The sequence below is a fragment of the Plectropomus leopardus genome, chromosome 11 (assembly GCF_026936395.1).
Source record: "Plectropomus leopardus strain MGB_pleo_1.0 chromosome 11, ASM2693639v1, whole genome shotgun sequence".
NCBI classification, from domain to species: domain Eukaryota; kingdom Metazoa; phylum Chordata; class Actinopteri; order Perciformes; family Serranidae; genus Plectropomus; species Plectropomus leopardus.
This window is the reverse complement of record NC_142186.1, coordinates 25,439,628-25,460,426: the sequence shown is the minus strand read 5'-3', so window position 1 is coordinate 25,460,426 and position 20,799 is coordinate 25,439,628. Positions and strand designations below refer to the sequence as shown.

General features: G+C 39.8%; 2 protein-coding genes across 3 annotated transcripts; one reads left to right on the top strand and one right to left on the bottom strand.

The window, feature by feature from the left end:
- Positions 1-617: 617 nt before the first annotated feature.
- Positions 618-10,932, top strand: phc1 (polyhomeotic homolog 1). Its single transcript, XM_042489319.2, has 14 exons — positions 618-774; positions 2,077-2,198; positions 2,349-2,459; positions 2,552-2,617; positions 2,719-2,862; positions 4,101-4,334; positions 4,513-5,247; positions 6,094-6,229; positions 6,362-6,540; positions 6,649-6,712; positions 6,824-6,911; positions 7,469-7,640; positions 8,588-8,828; positions 10,012-10,932. The coding sequence occupies exons 2-14, from the start codon at positions 2,082-2,084 to the stop codon at positions 10,161-10,163; spliced, it is 2,439 nt and encodes an 812-aa protein (XP_042345253.2). The 5' UTR covers positions 618-774; positions 2,077-2,081; the 3' UTR covers positions 10,164-10,932.
- A 36-nt stretch (positions 10,933-10,968) lies between these two features.
- styk1b (STY kinase 1b) lies at positions 10,969-20,484 on the bottom strand. 2 transcript variants are annotated; one of them, XM_042489369.2, is made up of 10 exons: positions 20,029-20,484; positions 18,175-18,230; positions 17,791-17,961; positions 16,649-16,981; positions 16,376-16,557; positions 15,833-15,907; positions 15,152-15,360; positions 14,891-14,931; positions 13,119-13,215; positions 10,969-11,788 (listed from the first exon to the last, which is right to left on the bottom strand). In XM_042489369.2, the coding sequence occupies exons 2-10, from the start codon at positions 18,227-18,229 to the stop codon at positions 11,596-11,598; spliced, it is 1,356 nt and encodes a 451-aa protein (XP_042345303.2). In that variant the 5' UTR covers position 18,230; positions 20,029-20,484; the 3' UTR covers positions 10,969-11,595. The 2 variants fall into 2 exon arrangements, with proteins under 2 accessions (XP_042345303.2, XP_042345302.2); XM_042489368.2 differs by having other exon boundaries at positions 20,034-20,484.
- Between the last annotated feature and the right edge of the window lie 315 nt (positions 20,485-20,799).

The window sequence follows — 20,799 nt, the reverse complement described above, 5'->3', positions numbered from 1 at the left end:
TACAAACTGAAAAAGAGCAATACAAATATATATATATGTGTGTGTGTGTGTGTGTGTGTGTATATATATATATACACACATATATTTACAGCTTAATACCACAAGTGCAATTTCACTTTCACCCATGCAACTGTGAACATTCTTTATTTAACTGTTGAGTTTCTCTGTGTTGTAAATACTGTATATATTGTTTGTTTATGTCGTCCTCTGTGCTTATTTCCTTCATCTTCATCCTGCACGTTTTTGTACTTATTTATTTATTAATATAGTTTATTTTGCACAGTATTATCTTGCTATTTTGCTATCCCTTTGCTGCTGCAATGTTGGAAATTTCCCCACTGTGGGACTAATAAAGGATTATCTTATCTTATCTTATCTTATCTTATATATATATATATATATATAGAGAGAGAGAGAGAGAGAGAGAATTTATATAAATAATGTTGACATTTATTTATTTATTTATTTATTTATTTATTTATTCATTCATTCATTCATTCATTCATTCATTCATTCATTCATTCATTCATTCATTCATTCATTCCTCGTGTGTGTTTGGGTTGTACACGCGCCCGTACAGCAGGTGGCAGTATGCGTTGTTAACTGTTGGTTCGCTGTCTCCCAACACAAAGAAGACAGAGAAGAAGAACGGGACGGGGGCGGGGTTTCGTTGGAGGCAAAAAGAGGTTTATCGTTGTTTGCTGTAAAAACCAAGATCGCAACACAAAACTTGAGTGCATTTAAGTGTGAAAAGGACAATAATACTGCGGCAAGGTAAACACATAAGCACGTCGAAAAACGTTAACTTATTGCAAGAGTGATAGCAAGTCAGTCGCTAGCTTTCTGCCTGCAGTAAGCAGTTAGCATTGCTAGTCAGTTAGCTTATGTTACACTAACGCTGCAGCTTTTCTACTACCAAGCGTTAGCATCCAGCTGACGACTTTTCTACTTTAACGTAATAAATGTCTACTCGGCATTTCATTCTAGCGTGGTTTCAAATGTTAATGACATTTGAAACGTTATGTCAGACTTGTTTTTACAGATGGAAAAGCTAACTGGCAAAGTCCATTGTAGTTAGCCACAGCTGGCTAGTTTCTTTCTTACTTGTTGTTTTGAGCTTTCCTCCATGTTGTTCTTTCTCTCGCATTCATCTGTCATGTTGACAACTGGGCTGCTAATGAAAATACCTCAATGCTCATGCTTACAGCTATTATTAGTGGCTTAGTAATTACATTTGCCAAGCTCACAAGTAGTTAAAATGATGGCGCAGGGGTGTAGCAAGCTGTGGTTTATGGGTCCTTTGATAGAAAAAAAAATCCTATAATTTAGGGGCTGTTCGTCATATATGAAAGAGGAGGGGATGATGCATATCGGGGGAGATATTTCAAATATTTTTAAGCACTGGGGAGGGAGTTATGGTTCATAGCCTGAAATAGTCATGTTTTTAATTTATTTTAAGTACCCCCAGAACTCCATAACCTGCGAATAGGTTTAAAAAGCAAGTTTTCTTAGAAGAAATATACATAATCACACCATTTATCATGGCCAGAGATTGTAAAATATGGGTATTATGGTGCAGGGACAATCACTTTTAGTTCCTATTGGAGTCTCAGTGAATATGTGTGTAGTCCTGAGAAGGGTCTTGATTAAAAATATAAATAAATAAATCACACTGCAGCCAGCCCATGCTCTGATAAATAAATAACAGTCCCTTTCTTGTGTTTAAAACTATCAGAGTACTGGAGATATTAAGTGTTCAGGAGTGTGCTCCAGAAGTTATCCTCCGTTTAATGCATGCAGTGTCTGAAACATACATCACTGAGTTGACATCGAGTTCAATTGTGATATATACAAGCTAGTATCTGATCATTTAAGTTTTCATATGTCCACTTTTTTATTGTGTAGTCCCAATAAAGAGCTCAAAGGTGCATGTTCAACAAGTCTTACATCTAACTTATTTACTATGAAAAGTCTTAATAATAGAAAATTATAGAAATATTTATTGATTATTTGAGTTAACAAAAAAGCATTTGGTCACAGCTACTTTTGATGAGTTGCTTTCTGTGTTTTGAACAGCAAACATGGATGGAGGTGAAGACCAAAACACAAACACCACTAATGGAAATCCTCAGACAAGTGGGAACTCCCGTGCACCACAGATAGCCCACATGTCTCTATATGAGAGGCAGGCTGTACAGGTGTGCACTGTATGGATGTGATGAATACACCAATGTTTTGTTTACACATAAAGAATTCTATGTTTTCTATCTTTTATTATAATAATATATAAGGTTTTTGGATTTGTCTTAAAACTACATGTATGTTTGTGTGTGCACTTCTTTGTCAAGGCTCTCCAAGCTCTGCAGAGACAGCCAAATGCAGCTCAGTACTTCCAGCAGCTCATGCTGCAGCAGCAGATCAATAGTGCCCAACTCCACAACTTGGCTGCTGTGCAACAGGTAAACAGCATTATGACAGGTAGATACAGCCATTACAAAAATATGATAAGCAAAAATTACACCTCATTCCCTTCATTTCTCTCTTTGACCAGGCCACGCTCGCAGCTAGTCGTCAGTCCAACACCCCAAGTAACAGCATGTCCCAGGCGACCACCACTGTAGGTTATTTAATATTGATTGTTGTTTGAATAGTGACTTACATAGCTAGCTTTTGAAACATAAGTTTGATAAAAATGTACAATTCTTCTGTTCCTCACAGGTCAACCTAAGCACCACATCTGCAGGGGGTACCACGACCAATCCCCGTCCCCACGGCCCAGCCACCTCTGCAACAACAACAGCTCTTAACCAGTCAGTGTTGCTGGGTGGAAACTCTGCGGGACAGGGACAGATGTATCTTAGAGTGAGTTAACAATAATTGTGTGCTGAATTCATTTTTTGATTCTGATTCATTAAATTAATTGATATTGCTCTCTTTGTGTTACTAGTTGTTATAATATGATAATTCCACCTTTATTCTGTTAGTGAAAGCGGATTGATTTGGTGATCAAAAAAATGTACTTTTGAGTTTTCATCTTCTCTGGCTTAAAACTAGAGTCATTGATTCCACATCACGAAGGCTCCATGTCCACCAAAGCCTTTTTTTTCTCAGCTAAAAACGGCAGGCGCTTCTCAGGAAACGCCCAGCTGGGAGCACTTGAGCTCTTTTGAGGTGCAGTGTTTTTTCCAGCTGAGAGACTTTGGTTGCATCTGGTTGTTGTGATATGGAATATATGTGAAAGTATTGATGTCAGCGGAAGGTAGAGTACCTGATCTGGACGAAGGGACATCCAAAACACTTCAGGAGAGAGAATGGACCCATCGGTCTATGTGGGTTCTTGAGAGGAAACATACAGTATTAAATATATGTTATGTTAACATATTTATCCTTAATTGTTGTTGTTGTTTAGCACTTGTACATGCAAGATATGACGGTCTTTATGATATTTGTCCCCTCTTCACGGTGATAAGATGGCTGGGTAAAAAGTGACACTGATATGTGCAGCGTTTCACCCAAATTAGATTTTTTATAAACTCTGTTCTCAAAAAACTACAAACACACAGCACAGAGTACACGCCCAGTGCCGCGCCTCGCTGCTGGGGTTGGTAGTGAAGCGTAAATCCAGGGAACTCCCATTGCAAAGAATAAAAACATGACGCTGGCCACAGGAAAACACACTCTGGTTGACACGGCCCATAAGAGCAGGCACAGCAGTTTATTTGGAACAAAAGTAAAAACTCTGTTGTTAGCCTGAGTAGTCATGGCCACTATAAGTATACATGAGATTAAAACCGACATTAACTGAACTCCGTCAACAGAAAATCCAGGAGAACCAGTGAGTTCAAGATCACTGGGGAGTGCTTTTATAAATGAGCACTTTGAACATAAAAATGTAGGCAAATCTTTAAGCACTCCATGTAGTTAAGGAGTCATTTTTTTTTGTTATTTAATTTGATTTGCAAGACAGCAGATGCAATATAAAACAGTAACAAAAAGCAAAGAACAAACAATCATAGCAGCATGCAATGCCAGGGGTTAATAAAAACAACGTTGGACACAGATACAAATACAGATTGGTATTTGTTTTTCTCTTCAAACAGGTCAACCGCTCTCTCAGGGCTCCCCTTGCTTCTCAGCTCATTTTCATGCCTGGTGGTACAGCAACAGCTACTGTGGCAACAGTTGCCCAGACACAGCCGCAGCAGCAGCAACAACAACAGCAACAACAGCAACAACAACAACAACAACAGCAACAACAGCAACAACAACAGCAGCAGCAGCAGCAGCATGAAGTCGCTCCTAACACAGCCAGTGCCCAGTCTGACAATGATCAGGTGTGACTACCATTACCTGCCTGTAATGTGAAGTCTGAGCTGTTTACAGTGATACCGTCTGAATATGTAATAGTTTTCAGAGACATAATTGTCATGGGAGAAATATTTAGCTCCACCAAGCACACTTATGCCAATTTTGTCAAGTGCATTTCACCACAACCTACTGATATCTTCACAGGTTCAGAATCTGGCCCTACATTGCGTTTCCTCTCCCAGAGCAGTTGCTGTCAAGTCTGAGCTTCCTGAGAGGAAAGATGTCGCCAACTTTACTCTCGGACAGCAGCAGCAGCAGCAGCAGCAGCAGCAGACTTTTACCCAAACAGCTCAGCAGCAGCAAGTGCAACCACAACAGCAGCAGCAGCAAATGGCCAAAGCCAACTTTACCCAGCAGTCCACTACCAACGCTATGGCTGTAAAGACTGTTACCCCTGCTGCTTCTGTAGCTCCTTCTTCCACCTCCTCTGCAGCACTCCCTTTGTCCCAACTCCTTCTGTCCTCCTCTGCTGCTCCCGTAATCCTGGTGCCCACCTCAAATGTTCCCACCACCACCCAGGGCTACCCCATTGGCTCAGTGACCCCAAAAGCCAACATCAACACTCAGACTCTGGTGGTGCAGCCCCTCCAACAGGCCAGCACGACTGCAGAGAAAGGACCTGTGCCAATCCAGCCCAAGACAGCTCAGGGACACCGCTTACCTGTGCAGCTGCCTCCCCGACACCCACCTCCCATTCTTCCAGCGCCACCTAACAACAGCCAGCATAACACTCCACACATCCCTGTGCAGCTTGTGGGAGCCAGGCAGGGCTTGGCAGGAAACGCACAGGCTGTGGCCCTGGCACAGGCACGAAGTGGCACGGCCCAGGAAAGTAACACTGGTGGAAATGCTAACACAGTCTCCAACAACAGCGTTATGGTAAGATCAACCACTGAAAGGACACATTTAAGCCCCTTTCCTCCTGCACAAAAAAAAAACACTCACTAGCTTTTGTATTTGTATTTAATGGAAAAATTACTATCAGTATTCACTTCCAGGACAGATGACTCCGCAGTGGTCACACGTATCTATCAGCTACAGCTCCGGTTTCAATCAGCAGTGATGGAAATAAATCCGCTGAGTCGAGGCGAACAATGCCAATACAAAGTACCCGCCATTGGTCCAACTTTAGTTGGCAACAAGTTTCAGAGAAAGACTGAATAAGTAAAATATATAACAAATAAGTGACCTCTATTCACCTGATACAGTGTCTGCCTCATCATTTTAAGCTGTCCTATAATTAAGGCAAAAAAGTCTTAAGAGAAAGAAGGAAAAATTAAACACTAACATTTTCACTGGCCTCCATGCTGCTTTCTGCTGTTTGCTAACCTGTTTTCTGGCCTGGCTGTGACGTTGAACGTGACATACCTCTTAAAAAAATAGAAAGGCATCTATGCATTTCACAATGCATTCTTAGGCTATCCTTTGCCCATGGCTAAGAGTTGACCTTGAGCTAACGTGGCTTTTTTCACACACACGTTAGTTAACCCAGGGTTGAATCAAAGCCCGGGGTCTTATGATTCACACTGCACTGCTACTAGCCCTGGGTTAAATGTCAGTTTGGCTATGTATCTCATGTTAATGCTCTAAAATACTTTAGTTTACTTATCCACTGGCAACTTTCAGCCCTGGGTTAAGTCCGTTTTCAGGGAACAGCCACAACAACAGCTCTTAACCAGTCAGTGTACAATGTATTCTAAAAATTTTTCCTCCACATATCATCAGATAAAGCCCGCCATTGGCTCTCTGAAGAGAAAATCTGACTGTGATGCACCAAATGACATGGCGACAGAATCTTCAGACTCCGCACCCACGAAAGATTCTGCTCCTCCCTTATCACCTGCCCCGACGAAGGACTCGGGTATGTCAATTTGTCCTCTCCAAGTCAAACATAGATTACAAGTAGCAAAACTTTTCATACAAAGTGCACCTACAAGTGTATAAATCCGTCTGAAATCCTACTATTTTCCCTGTTTCATTCGTTCCTCACTAGCTCCTCCTGTAGCAGCCGCCTTCTCATCTCCTCCCACCCTGTCCCTGCCGCTGCCCTTGTCAAGAGTCGGGCATGGGGACAAAGACAGAGCGCCTGTTCCTCAGGCAGTGGTCAAACCTCAAGTTCTCACCCACCTCATAGAGGGCTTTGTTATTCAGGAGGGAGCTGAGCCCTTCCCTGTATGTGTGCCCTGTAATGATAACACATCAAATCTCAAAACGCACCGCCGCTGCATTTTCCCGTGTGGAAAAGTTTCCTCACTTTCATGCTTGTTTTTGATGTGACAGGTTGCTGGACTCCTGAAAGACAGAGATTTTGCCCTGGTGGGCCGCTCAGAGAACGGACCTCCGTGTAAGTGTGGGAATAACGCTCCCCTTTTTAAATTAACACCATGAATCTGTGTGCATGATCAGTATTTCCTTAACGTTTGACGGTGTTTTATCCCCTCTTCCTTCTCTTCAGTGTTAAAGTGTGAGTACTGTGGAAGTTTGGCTCCAGCCAGCCAGTTCAGAGGATCAAAGAGGTTCTGTTCAAATACTTGTGCTAAGAGGTACAACTGATTTCACTTTCACATTTCAGCATTGTTTTTATTTTTGGTTTGATGTGTTTTACATTAAGTATAGGCAAATATACATCAGAGAACTGGCTAAAGCAATATTTGTGCAAAGGAGAATAAAAAACCTAAGACAGGGTTCCTGCAGATCCTTAAAAAATCTTAAAAGGCATCTAATTTATTCATCTAAAAGTAAGGCCTTAACTTGTACTAAAATCTGTTTAATCAATGTTTTAAAAGTCTTAAATGCAAAGACATGGGGTGTTGGATGTTATGATTTTTTTTAAATAATTAAAATTCACCAAATGCTTCTCACATTAACAACACCAAAAAGAGTTTGGTTACAATAATTTTTTTTGGAAAAATTCTTTCTTACCCTCAGTAATAGATTTTTTTCTTTTCTTTTCAATGTTTGTTTTTGTAAAATTTGTCTTAAATTTTATTGCGTGCCATTAATGAAGTCTCAGAAGGTCTTAAATTCCACTTGCCTGAAGACGTAGGAGCCCGGCTAAGAGATGTCTCCCTGATTTTGTCCTCTTCTCATGTGTCCGCAGGTATAACGTGAGCTGCAGTCAACACTTCAAGACAAGCAGAGGGAGGAGTGCTGCAGGGCTGGCACCACCTCCAGCACCCACTGAGAGCGCTGCTAGGCGTAGGGGCCCCTCTCGCAGGAGCAGTTCTAATATCACCTGTAATAAAATCTCAACCAGGCACCTTCCCGTTAAGGTAAGACCAAAGGATGAGAGGGATGATATTCTTTTTTTGTCTATTTATCAAAAAACAAATAAAAATGAATTCTGCTAAACAGTATTGCCAGTGTGCACTAAATGTATAACATTCAGCAGCTGAAAACAGTCCCCAACTAAGACAGAATTTAATCCTGTTTTAATAATGTTTGGCAAAAAATGACAACACCTGGCTATTTTAAGAAACGATTTAAGCTTTTTAAAGATGAGACTTTGTTCCTATGATCTGTCTTTCTCTCTTGATTCCGTATTTTGGATCCATACTCAACAAAATAAACTTAATGTCTTTCTTTTGTACAGCACTTTGTAACCTATGTTTCGAGAAGTGTCGAGTAAAATTTTACCTACTAACTTAGTTACAACTTATCCCTAAAATGATTGAAAAACGAAGGCCAGGTGTAATATGAAATATGAACACGAATTGCCAAAAACTCTCGTTAAGAATGTGTTCAAGACAAGTAAAAGTCTTGAACAATATGTAATGTATGCAATGTAATGTCATACTTAGTGAGCAACTAAGTATGACATTACATTGCACAAGACACGTAGCAGATAAAGAGTCACATAAAATTCTCACTTGTTTAAAATAAATAAAAGTCTCAGTAAGAGCATGCTCAAGGTGAGTAACTGATTATTGGGAAAACCTGAAGTCAAAACATTAAATTGCATTTAATGTTTATTGTTCCGTTTGGTTTACATCGGGGTTATATTTAATGTGTCTAAGTAGTCTTTGAAAACGTACGTTATTGGTGCTTCATTGATCCTCGGAGAGAACAAATTGGCTTGAAAGGTCCTCGAGTGAAGTCAGACTAACACAGTCATTTGATTTTGTTGTTTTCTTGTGGAATAGTTGATGGAAAGAAACATTTTAGCCTCATTCTTGAGTTTTTGACTTTTGTGCCTGAATCTCCACTCTTTTGGGCGTAGTGTCACTCTGAGTCCAGTCGCTCGGAGGACATATCCAGCGACGGCGAAGAAGAGGAGGACGATTCTCCTTCGCTGTCCCCAAGCTCCTCACACTCCTGCTCAAGAGCTGACGAGCGCAGCGCTCCTCCGTCTGACAGCTCGGCTCCTGGGAGCCTCCCACTAGATGGGGCTAACTTTCTCTCAGCAACTCCTGCTCAGTGGAGCGTGGAAGAAGTCTGCAGGTTTATCTCCTCACTTCAAGGTTGGTGTTCAGAGGTTAAATAACAGTTTTGTTATTCCTAGCCAATGGGCCTGATAAGAGAAAATATAAGAGAAGTCAACTCTAGACGCACCAAACGTTCTTAAACATCCAGATCTGTTCTTACCCAGGTGTCCTCAAAGCCGAATCTCAGTTGATCATAAGTCACCTGTTAGGTAACATTCTCTAAACACAGTTTTGTTCTGAGTGCAAAGAATCTGGCTCATGAAGACTGGAGAGATGACACCAAAAAAGGCTGTTAGAAGAAGAACTTCTGCAGTAGTGAAGCTGAAATACTGTTAAATAAACTTAAACAAAGTAAATGAGATTTCACGGAAATGTATTTAAGTACTAACAGTAAAAGTATGCTTGCAAAAAGGTTTAAATAAATTTAATAAATCAAAATAATTAAGATAATTTCAAGGAAAAATACATACAGTATATATGACAAGCTGGAGCCATGAAGTTTTTTTCATAAACATGATTATAAAAATAGCTAAAAAATTAATTTTCTAATTAATCAACTTATTGTTTTAGCTGCGCTTATATACTTTCATATGATTTGTGAGCAGAAATCTTAATTTGTTAAGTAGTTATCTAATAATAGTAGTAAAAAGTACAATATTTCTCTCTGAAGTTTAATGGAGTAGAAGTGAAAAGTGGCATGAGATTAAAATACTCAAATAATGTAAAAATTGCTCAGATTTGTGCTTTAGTACAGTACATAAGTAAATGTACTCTGTTACATTCAGCACTGGTCAGCAGAGGGACGCACAGGACAGTACTGCAAGTATGGCAGAATTTCTTTAGCCCTGAAATGTAATAATACACTCATTATAATTACACTAAAACATTATCTAAATTTGATAATATGAGATTTATGCATTTTTAAATGTAACTCAAATATTATTTTTCCTTGCCATGCACAAAAGTTTGTGGACTGTGAAAACAATATGTGTTTCTTTTATCTTGATGAGAGAGTTCGACCAGTCGTGAAATATTCTTTTACCTAAGAGTAGAGCAACGTTACGAAAACACTGGTGAATCACAAAAATCAGTGGGTCTTAAATCATGAATACGAACAAAAATAAGAGAACATTTGTTCGTATGTGATTTCCTGCACGAGGCCCGTTATTTCCTGTTCTATTTTAGCACTAATTCTGTCTTCTCGTGGGGTTGTGTCCAGGCTGTGAAGAATTGGCGGCCCAGTTTCTGTCACAGGAAATAGACGGGCAGGCTCTGCTGCTCCTGCGAGAGGACCATCTCATCTCCACCATGAATATCAAGCTGGGTCCCGCTCTCAAGATCTGTGCCTCCATCAACACCCTGCGTGAGTGATGCAGAGAGTTTCTCAGAGGGTCACCGGGATCGTTTTCTCATTGATGACGTCTCACTGGAAGTTCTCAGATCCATGGGGACAGTGAGAGCAGTTTTTACAAAACAGAGGTGTACCATCAGTCACGTGGAGACGTGGGGATGGGCGGTTTACTTTCTGGACGTTGAATGTGCAAAAACATGTATGTATACAGTTAATGTGTGAGTGGCGAGCATGGACAGTCTCAAATATCCATGTCAGTAGTGTTTTAGAAGCCTTTTGTATGTTAACTCTTATGAAACTGTGCAGATTTGACAGCCTGCAGCAGTCGGTGCTAGATCGTCTCATTAGGACAGTTAACACACACAAAAAGAAACGTTGCCTTCTTGCTGTATTCAAACGGTGCTTTAACTTTAGTGACATGATTTGGAGTGATGTCAACATCGGTCCACTTCATTTATATATTTCAGTCTTTTTTAGTAGTTTGGTTATTTACCGTAGATGTTTTATCCAGGCTCCAATCACATCGAGACTCAAAGACACACTCAAAAAGCCTGGCGTTTTAATTAGTTCATTTTACCAGTTATTAAAAGTTTAGTTTTGTATCTTTTTTTCCCATTTTGTACTACAATCAAAATTATTTTTTCATGGATACAATATAGTTTTAGTAGCTTTAATCAACCTAACTACCTGAAAATAGGTATTCCTCATGGTTTGCTCTCTCAAGGGCTGAGTGGAAGTGCTCTGTGTACATGTATGCAGTACCACCAATAAACAATACCTGTTACTGGACTTGTGTATGTGTGCGTGCATAAAATAAAAACATCATTGTAGGACTTGAAATATTTTTATTCACATTTAAATTTGTGTAAACAGTTGATGCCCATCGATGTTCTCGTGAACTCAGCTTATAGAGAGGACAGTGAGTGTCATAACATAAATACAATAATGCGCCCTTCATTTCCACAACTACCAAATATAGAATTTAAAAAATACAAAATGCGGTAATAGCATATATTACATCTGTAGATTTACATTTGGTTATAAACAGGATCTGCAAACTGTCATGGACTGACAGTATCGACTACAAGTTCAGGATGCAGCGGCTGTACAAAGGTCAAGTTTACATATCATAAAATGAGTTACAACAAAATTACCGCTTGTATTTCCCGACCTGAACCAGAAAGAGCCTTGACAAACAAAGACAAACACGAACTAGGTCGTACTTAGAAGACAGTAAATGGTTCCCAAAAGTAAATAACTTCTTTAGAATACAGTATTTGTTTTCAGTATTTGTGTGAACCTGAAGAATACATAAAGTAAAAAACAGTGCACAGAGCACTCATAAAGTAAAAACACTTTTATTGCACCTGAGAGAAATTGTTGTGTAGAAGTGCATGTTTGGGGTACCACTGAGGAGAATAGTGCAAATTGTTTTGCTGGCACAGACGGCAATCAGAAAACAGTGTAGCTGTTGGTTTCCCCGTATCCTGCCTCCTGCAGGTACTGCTCGATGTTAACTGTCCCAGACGCCTTGAGGACTTTGTCAGAGGCACTTTTCTCTCCTGAGACGAGCTTCCGGCTCATCTCAGCCAGAGTGGGGCGATCCTGGTCCTTCCACTGGCAACAACTCTTAATGACAGAGTATCTGAGAGAGAGATTCACAGAACATTTGTCAAAGAGGGAAACTGTGCTCCGCTTCAGCTTTGGTTGAGTGTTTTGAGTGAGGAGGGTGGAAGCAGGTGAAGTCACGGCCTCAAATTACACACACACAATAGGCGGGTTTTCATTAGCCAAAGTTGAAATTGCGAATATAAAATACGCTAATGGAAACACATCAATTTTAAAAAAAAAAACAACTCCCAATTATGGTAAAAAAAGTTTTAACGCTCACATGAGGTGGTATTTCAGGCGACTTGAAAAGCCATATATCACAAAAGTGCAATGGAAACACTTTGTTTGCTTTTATAAGTCACATGATGCTATGGCCATGTGCTTGAAGGAACTGGCTCCCTCAGGCATGATGCAGCAGGTGCTACAAGAGGCATTATTGCATCGCAGATGAGGTGTATTATGCTCTGTTTATATGGTTCTTATCTTGAGATCAAAGGTTAAGGGATGGTTAGGCCTTGGGGTCTGATGGCTGGAGTATGGACACCCGGCTTAAATTACATGGAATGTGTCCCCTTGGGGTTTTTGTGAGTGAACACAATGGGTGAAGGAATGTTTACTGATAGATTTGTAGATGCTTGTACCTATATAAGACACATGCATGAGCTGTAAGAGGAAGAGATTCACATTGGTCCCGAATCTTTTCCCAGGCAGACCATGGTGCCTGGTGGATGCTGAACTTTGTTGTAATAAATTGATTCTTATGCAACCAAGTCGGTGTCAGCGGAGGTTTCTTCATCGTCTACACATCATTGCTGCTTAGGAAACAACGACACAGATCTTTTCAAAAATTGAGCAGATCATCTGGAAGTTTTGAACTGACAGTTCCTCTGTCAAATCGTGGACTATCACCTCCCAAAGATCCCTCATATATGACCGCTTCCACATATAAGGGGCTTCTCTTTCCAGCTACGCTTTCATAACACGCCTACACCGCCTTTGATTTAAAATAATGACAGCTAGTGCGGTGGCTGCAATAGAAATAAACCTGCTAATTTTGAGTTTTGAACATCCATCTCCCATGGTTCTTGGAGTATTATCGCGAGAGGGGAAGTGCAGACATTTTGAAAATGTTGCTTCATTTTTATGTAGATCTGGAAACCCACCTAATGTCACACAATTGGGGTATAGCACATGTGCAGTGAAATCTGGTCTGCAGTTGTCGGGTGGAGACGACATTTCACAGCGCATGTGCTGTACCCCAATTGTGTGACATTAGGTGGGTTGCCAGCTGTGTGATGCCATTTGAGTCCGCGACTTCTCCTGCTTCCACCCTCCTTGGTTATCAGGATGCAGTGGATACTTACAGCGTGTTGGAACAGTTGGAAGGTTTTTTCAGACTTTTCCCTCGTTGATGAAACTGCAGAAGCTCATTAACTGAGATTTCTGCAAATGGAGATTCACCTGGACAGAAAACAGTAAACGTAAGTAGGTAGGAATGGGCGATATAGTGTCACTGACACTGTGATAACAATATATATTGTGTAACATGGTGTAATGGAAATGAGTCCAAACGTTTTTTGAATAGGGGCCAGATTAAATAATGTGAACGTACCTGGGGACCAGTTACTTCTCGCACTATTATTCATTATTATTATTCATTCACAAATGACAAAGACAACACTGTTTTATCATTAAGTGAAAAAGCAGGCAACTTTTCACCACTCTTGAAAGAGTTGGCCATGGATGTCAAACTTTTGCTGTTTTTTTTTGTGACCAAATATTCTTCTTTGCAGTGGCCATGTCTGCTACCTTGCAGGAAATATCTGGTGTTTGGTAACCATTGGTTTGCTTATATAAATGAAAATAAAATTAAATGCAAAGTGAACTTGCTTGATTTACCACTACTGTGTTAATCATATGGTATATTTTAAAAGACAACCTGAATGCCATTTAAAATTGGTCTGAGGGCCTCAAGTGACCCCCGAGCTGGACTTTGGACATGACTGATCTAACAAGTCTTCTACTTGTGTTTCTGTTTTCTCTTTCCAGGGCAGGAGACTCAACAACTGCAATCAGCGTCATGGAAAACACCTGGGCCCAGTGTGCCTCATGCATGTAAGACAGAGCAGCAGTCAGTCTGTGCCTGGCAGGTCTCTTTACCACACCTTTGCTTTGTGTCCTTTGTCTGTTTTTGCAGTAACACTCCAACAGCACATTTTCACTCATCCACTCCCTAAACTGCCAATTCTGCAGATTTGTCTTATCTGTTTGTGTTTCACTTATTTGGTGACTTTTAGTTGATAAATCACTTTGTTAGTTTCTCTTGTCTCTCACACTTTTTGTCCAGCCTGAGAGGTTGTGAGAAAAGTAACTTTTCCGGAAAATCAATAGACTACTGCTGATGGATAAAATAGTTGGCTGGGTGTGCCTGGGCATCTGATACCTTACAGATTAAAGGGAAAGTTCACCACAAAGCAGTGATTATTATTTTTCCTCTTAACTGAAGTGTGTTTTATCAGTCTAGATTGTTTTAGTGTGAGTTGCAAAGGGTTTGAGATATCAGCCAGATGTCTGCCTTCTCTCCAATATAATGGAACTAGATGGCACTCGGCTTTTGGTGCTCTGAGCACTAAAAAATACTTTCCGAAAGACTCAACAGCAATGTCTCTTTACAGAGATCATGACCCAGTTACTCAAGATAATCCACAGACCTTGTTGTGAGCAGTTTTATGCAGGAACTAATTTCTTTCTAACTAACTATACCTGCCAACTGTATCACTGTGCAGAGAGCCAATATCTTCAACACTGCAGCTCTCACCAAAACAATCTAGACTGATAAATAGCACTACAAGTAAGAGGAAAATTTTTGGTTTATAGTTTTGTTTTATTTTTTAATGTTGGGGTTAACTGTCCCTTTAATGCAAAAATTAGGCTATGTGATTGTAACTGCCTAATACGACCAGAGATACGATGACAAAGAGATAAGATTATTTAGTGTGAGTGGTACGGGAAGATTTCTGACAATTGGGGAATATAGATTGGCTCACCATATAAACTGCAACATATATGCATGATTCTCAGTTCATTTATTATTCATGGCCTACACTATGTTCCCAAAAGTGAAAAGTCAACTTACCCAATGTTGCCATTTCATATAGTAAAATGCCAAATGACCAGCTAGAGAGAAACACACAGAAGCAAATACAGGTTAGCATTGTTTATTCTGTAAATAATAATAACAAATAAAAATAAAAAAACGTGTTAATATTTAACATGAAACATCATGCCTCTCTGTAGATGAGATAGCAGCAGCATATAATAAATAATTCTGCTTTTCTGCAGTAGCATCTGTAGGAGAGGCTAGACAATAACAGGGATGAAAACAGAAAAAACTCACATGTCGCTGCTCTGACTGGCAGGTCTCTTGGCTAACAGCTCAGGTGCCTGCCATTTCTTCATGCTGGGATCATCTTTCTGAGTGGCTCCCTGGTTCTTCCTTGTGTAGACCCCGTGCAGGCCCCAAAGCTTTGCAGTGCACTCCCTGCTGACCAGCACGCTGCGGGCACGAATGTTTCCATGGAGGAGATCTTTGCTGTGCAGGAACTCCTGATTGGGCAAAAAGTGAAGGGGCATCTCCAGATTAAACACACAAGCCCGCGCAGTTAATTTCAGATCCGTCAGACATAAGGTAAATATGTAAAGGTCTTCCTAAAATCTCATACAAACTGTATTTTAGAGCTGTTTTAGACAGTATTTTGTTATGGCTGGGACAGAATTGGGACAAAATTGGGCTTAAAATTCATTCTGAGTAGTATTAAAAAATCTTAATAAATTCTAAATCCCAATTTTCTTAAGCTGCAGGAACCCTGAAGTAAAATTAATCATACGATGATACAAAAAAACTGCATTTTAGTCATCTTTTGGATTGTCAGAATCTTCATAGTATGATGAAGGCGTGTTGGAGTGTGTTGTTAAATCAACAATACAATGCTGCCGTGGTGTCAGGACAGATTTAATGTATGTTTGAGATTTGAAAGTCAAATAGGTGGTGAGAACATATGTTTGTTAGCATACTGACCAATGCCGAAGCCACCTGTTTGGCCATGGTAAATATTCGTCTCTCAGTCATCTCACATGGAGGATCCACATGTTCCTGGAAAAAAAATACGAGAGAAGTCAATTAAACATTTAAAGATGATACGATCATACTTTCGCTCCCTATCGATCCTTTCTTTTGTTTTTCTCTTTTGAAACATGAATAGACATCTGTCTTATTGTGCTGCATTCATTCACAATCTTTTTAACACTTGAAACCTGAGCAAATTGGTTTTATTTCTTTTGAAAACATGAAAAGGGCAATGAGCAATTTGGCATAAAATGAACCACAAATTGCAACAAATTAATGAAAAAGTGACAAAAACAAGCTGAAAATTAATTGTTTTAAATTCCTGGGGAAAATGTCTGGAAATGTCATGTCATTTTATGTTGCTCATTGCTTTCTAGGCATGTTTTTGAATAAAAATTCAAACCAGTGTACTTAGGTTTCAATGAGTTAAATACATAATTTGGCTTAAAGTGAGGTGACACACATGGCAGCAGTATCCCCTCAGTAAAAACATACCTGTCTGCATCGCCACAGGAAGCTGAGCAGGTCTCTGTTCTCCAGCTCTTCTACGACTGTAACCAGAGGAGCTCGAAGTGAGACAACACCAAGAAGCTCTGGCAAGAAGGGATGTGGTCCCAGCTGCGCCAGGAAGGATGCAAAGCCCAGGAAGTTGTGTCTCTCTGTGGCATCAGCCGAGTCTGTGAAGGGCAACGATGAGAGTGAAACACTGTAAATTCAGAAAATCAGCTGAGAAAAACCTGCCATAAAATTCAGGTTTAACCATCTCACCATTAAGGACTCGCAGTACCACATTCCTGTTTTCCATGCGGGCCCTGTAGAGAGACACACAGGACTCTGAGCGCAGGGAGAAGGCAGCAGGCAGAGGGGAGACCAGGTTGAAGGTCTCAGGTAGTCTCTTCCGGGGCAGCTCTCTGGGCTGGACGATGGGAGTGAAACTGGGCTTGTAGGGCTGCGGTGGGGGGCTTGGGGGGAGAGAGGGTGTGTCCACAGCCATGGAGAGGTTTTTGGAGTAGTAAGTGTTCGGGGGGTGGAAGGTGGAGTAGGAACTGGGCATGTCCAGAGCGATGCTTTCATGCTCCAGGACATTGATACCCGCTGGAGCTATGGAGAGAGAGAAACAGAGAATAATTATCATTAGAGATAAGTTGAAGAATTTACATGAGAGTGGGTAAAAAGGACAATTTGAATTTCTGTAGGCAGGTTCTGCAGTGCTGCTTTACACTTTATAATGTACAAAAAGTAAAGTTTAATGATCTATTCTTTCTTGAATCTATCACTGATCTGTAACACAAAGTAGGGCTGGTTTTACTGTCAACTGTGCATATTTAGTCCTTGACATTATGAATACACTGAGCAAAATGCATCTCACTTATATCTGATGATCACAAACATTTTAAGACATTTTCAAAACTGTGACTCAGCAATTTACAGGCAGACAAATGAGTAGGCAAGATGAGACAAAAGACTGTTAGTTTTATTTATTCTATTTTTCAGCTGTATTTTTCATTTTCTTGTCAATCTTTAATCATTGAATGAAAGTGATTAAGTAATCCTGACAGATTTTTAATATTTTTTTATGGGCACCTGTGTCATTTTTCTTGTATTTTTTCTTCCTGACTGCATTATACTTTGTTAAAACTGACAAAATGATATGTCAGACTTACAGCTAAGTTTAAACTGAAATGATTGATACTAGGATTATGATTTACGGACAGATTCATGTGTGCTAAACAAAGACAAACATACATGCATTAAAAGTTGGCTAAAATTACACATAATGAGCCTTCTAGAAAAAAGCAAATTACAAAAATATGCACATGGAATCAGCCTGCTGACAGTTTGCTGACAGATCCAATCTTATTACTGTGATTTAATGTATTTAAACAAATATGAACAAACTTTTGTCTTACCATCGATGCCATGCAGCACCCTCCTGGTGGCCGGCTTTGAGGCCTGTGGACGGATGCGATCGACTTTCTCTGGACAAAAGCGCAGCAGCAAAATAAAGACCAGAGTGACCAGGAAGCTGGCCAGCAGCAAGATGGGCACAATGATCACCTCCTGCTCGTACACACGGATTTCTGCAAGCAGGAACACACACACACACACACACACACACACACACACACACACACACACACACACACACACACACACACACAACAAGGAAACATCAACCTTTACTATCACTCAAACATGTTTATCTGTACAGTCTGTGCTGGTATGTTTGGTATATTTAACAAAACCTCTAATGGCCTGAACAGGTTGGTTCTGTCTCTGCTGATAAAACTTACCACAGATAGTATCGCCATGTTCGCAGCGGAAGTCTGCCTCTGATATTGAAGACATCCTGTCAAATGTACAAAGAAATGCAAATAAAGAAAAGTATTTTATTTACCTTTTTCTATTCTTCAAACACAGTTCACACAGTCAGACTTTAGTATTTCCAGATGCTGACAAACAGCTTTAAGCAACACATCAAGTGACAATGGCGCGTTTGGGGCTGAATCTGTGACGAGTAACTCGACTCTTGCAGGTATCCAGTATGTGAAGGTGTCTGCAAACGTGTAACTGAGACCAGGAACTTCAGACGTTGTATCACTGTCTCTGAGGTATGCCAAACTGTTGCTTCCTGCCACGGACAACTGGCAATCAGAACAGAGACTCTGATACCTTACCAAACTACTTTTGTTTAATTCATCCTCTTATGTGACAAATATTTGATCCTTTTGGTCTTACACCACAGACATTAATCATTGGTCAATCTTAAGATTAAGCTTCCAAAAAGTTGTGAACAGAAATAAAATGTATAATCTCTAACTGAGGAATCCTAAAGCTGTTATCTGAATTCAAAGCTGCTTTAACAGGTATCAGACACTAACATTTTAAGCTTTTTAAGACCTTTCTTTGTCATTTTCAACCAAATTCAAGTCTGATTTCAGTCAGTTTATCTTATTCAAGCATTGCAGGTAAGCATACTGGAAAGTAGTATATATGTATGTGGTTCTGTGCAGAGGTAGGTTTTTGGAATATGGTTATTAGAGAGAATTAGGTCAATCTACATTTTTCCAACAGATATGTGCAAGTAAAAAGTAAAAGAAAGCAAAAACACGCTCCAGTGAAGGTCTAGTTCTTCAGGTTCCCTGTGCCAGAAATAATATTGGCAAGACTGCTTCCTGTATTTGTGCAGCAGAATCATGGAATCTGTTACAATGTGACTTTGTTTTTTTTTTGGTCATTTTAGATCCTTACTCATAAATCATTCACCATCAACATGTAATTCTTTCGCCAATAACTCTTACTTATAAACCGTATTTATTTATTTTTCAGTATGTATTGGTGCTTGTTCTATTGCTTTAAACTGATTGTGTGTGTCCTGTCAATGAAATGCTATGTACACTCTGATGCACTGAAAGAGGGTCTCCCCCAGTTACTCCAGAGTTTAAATAAATAATAAATAACAAATTAGACAAATCTTCTAAAAAAAAAAAAAAAAAGGATTGTATCATTAGAAATGTGGAATTTCATGCAGAAGAGCTTGACTCAGTGAGTGAATGTGTTTGGGGAATATGAATAACCCAGTTTTCCTGTGCTCATGTAAACTCCTCATATCAACTACTCATATCCCAAACATATGATCATAACCTGGATAAGCCTTTTAAACAGATTATTCATTTACATACAGCTGCACTGATTTTGACAAAAATAAATTAAAAAGTGGATAAATGAAACTAGATATTAAAATAAAGGCCAAATTCAAGACTATTTATTGACTTATAAGATTTATCATTTATAAAACTGGTTGTTTAAAATACACTGTATAGGCACATAAATGACTCTGTGGCCTGACAGGGAAAATCTTCAAGCACATGATCTTCCTTTAACAACAGATCCAAGATCCCTAAACCTGTTCATCTGCATTTTTTTTAAAATGCTACTGTTGTTCTACACACCCAGAGGGCAAACGAAGCACCTGCTTGCACACTCAAAACTAATAAAATATGTCAAAACCACCACAGAAAGAGTAACCCGAGTGAGAGTAAAAGCTTTTATGAGATTGACAAAACCCATTAACATGAGCTCACTTTATTTCAGAGCTGCCTTAATATATATGACATGACTTTAAAGACAATAGAAAAGACTTGTACCTTACCTCAGCTCCTCAGTTGTGTCTTATATCCAAATAAGAATTGTTCAATCCTGTTATTTCGGGCTCATGTTTCCCTTCTTCACACAGTCAGGCTCTTTTCATACATCCTCCCAGCTGAATGTGTTGTGCTGCTCAGATCTTTATTGTCTTGTTTTTCTCAGGCGACTTGTCCGGCTCAGGGGAGCACCGCGCTGCTCTCTGTTTGTCTATGTTCCACGTTGTGTGTGTGTTTCTTAACTCCACCCTCCTCACCTACACCTTATCCCTCTGCTCTCTTGTTTACCTCTTCCTTCTTCCTCCTGTCTGCCCCACTCCTTTCTTTATAAAGTGATGCATCACACTGATGTCAGGTTTATGGAGCTCCAAAGTCTTACGCTGCCTTTTCTTAGTTTTCTTGACCTTATTCTGTAATAAGCTGTTTCAGTGAGTTTGACATATGTCGACCCTGCCTTCCTCCTCTTTGTTTGGGAAACTGGTCTTGCCACTCTTTGTCATTTTTAGGCCTTTTGTTAAGTGTGTTTGGCTTTCATTGAACTGGAACTTGTATGGCAGGCTTGGCTCGCTCTGGAGTATTTAGTCAATAATAAAAAACTGTACTTCTTTCAGGTACAGGCATTCAATGGTGATTAATAATATTTTGAAAAATAAATAAATACTGTGCTGTCTATAAAGATAATGCAGTTTTATAGGGGTGGAAAAGCTTAAGTACTTTACTATAGCAGAAGAACCAACACAAAAATGTACCAGTACTCATTTAAAGGTAAAAGTC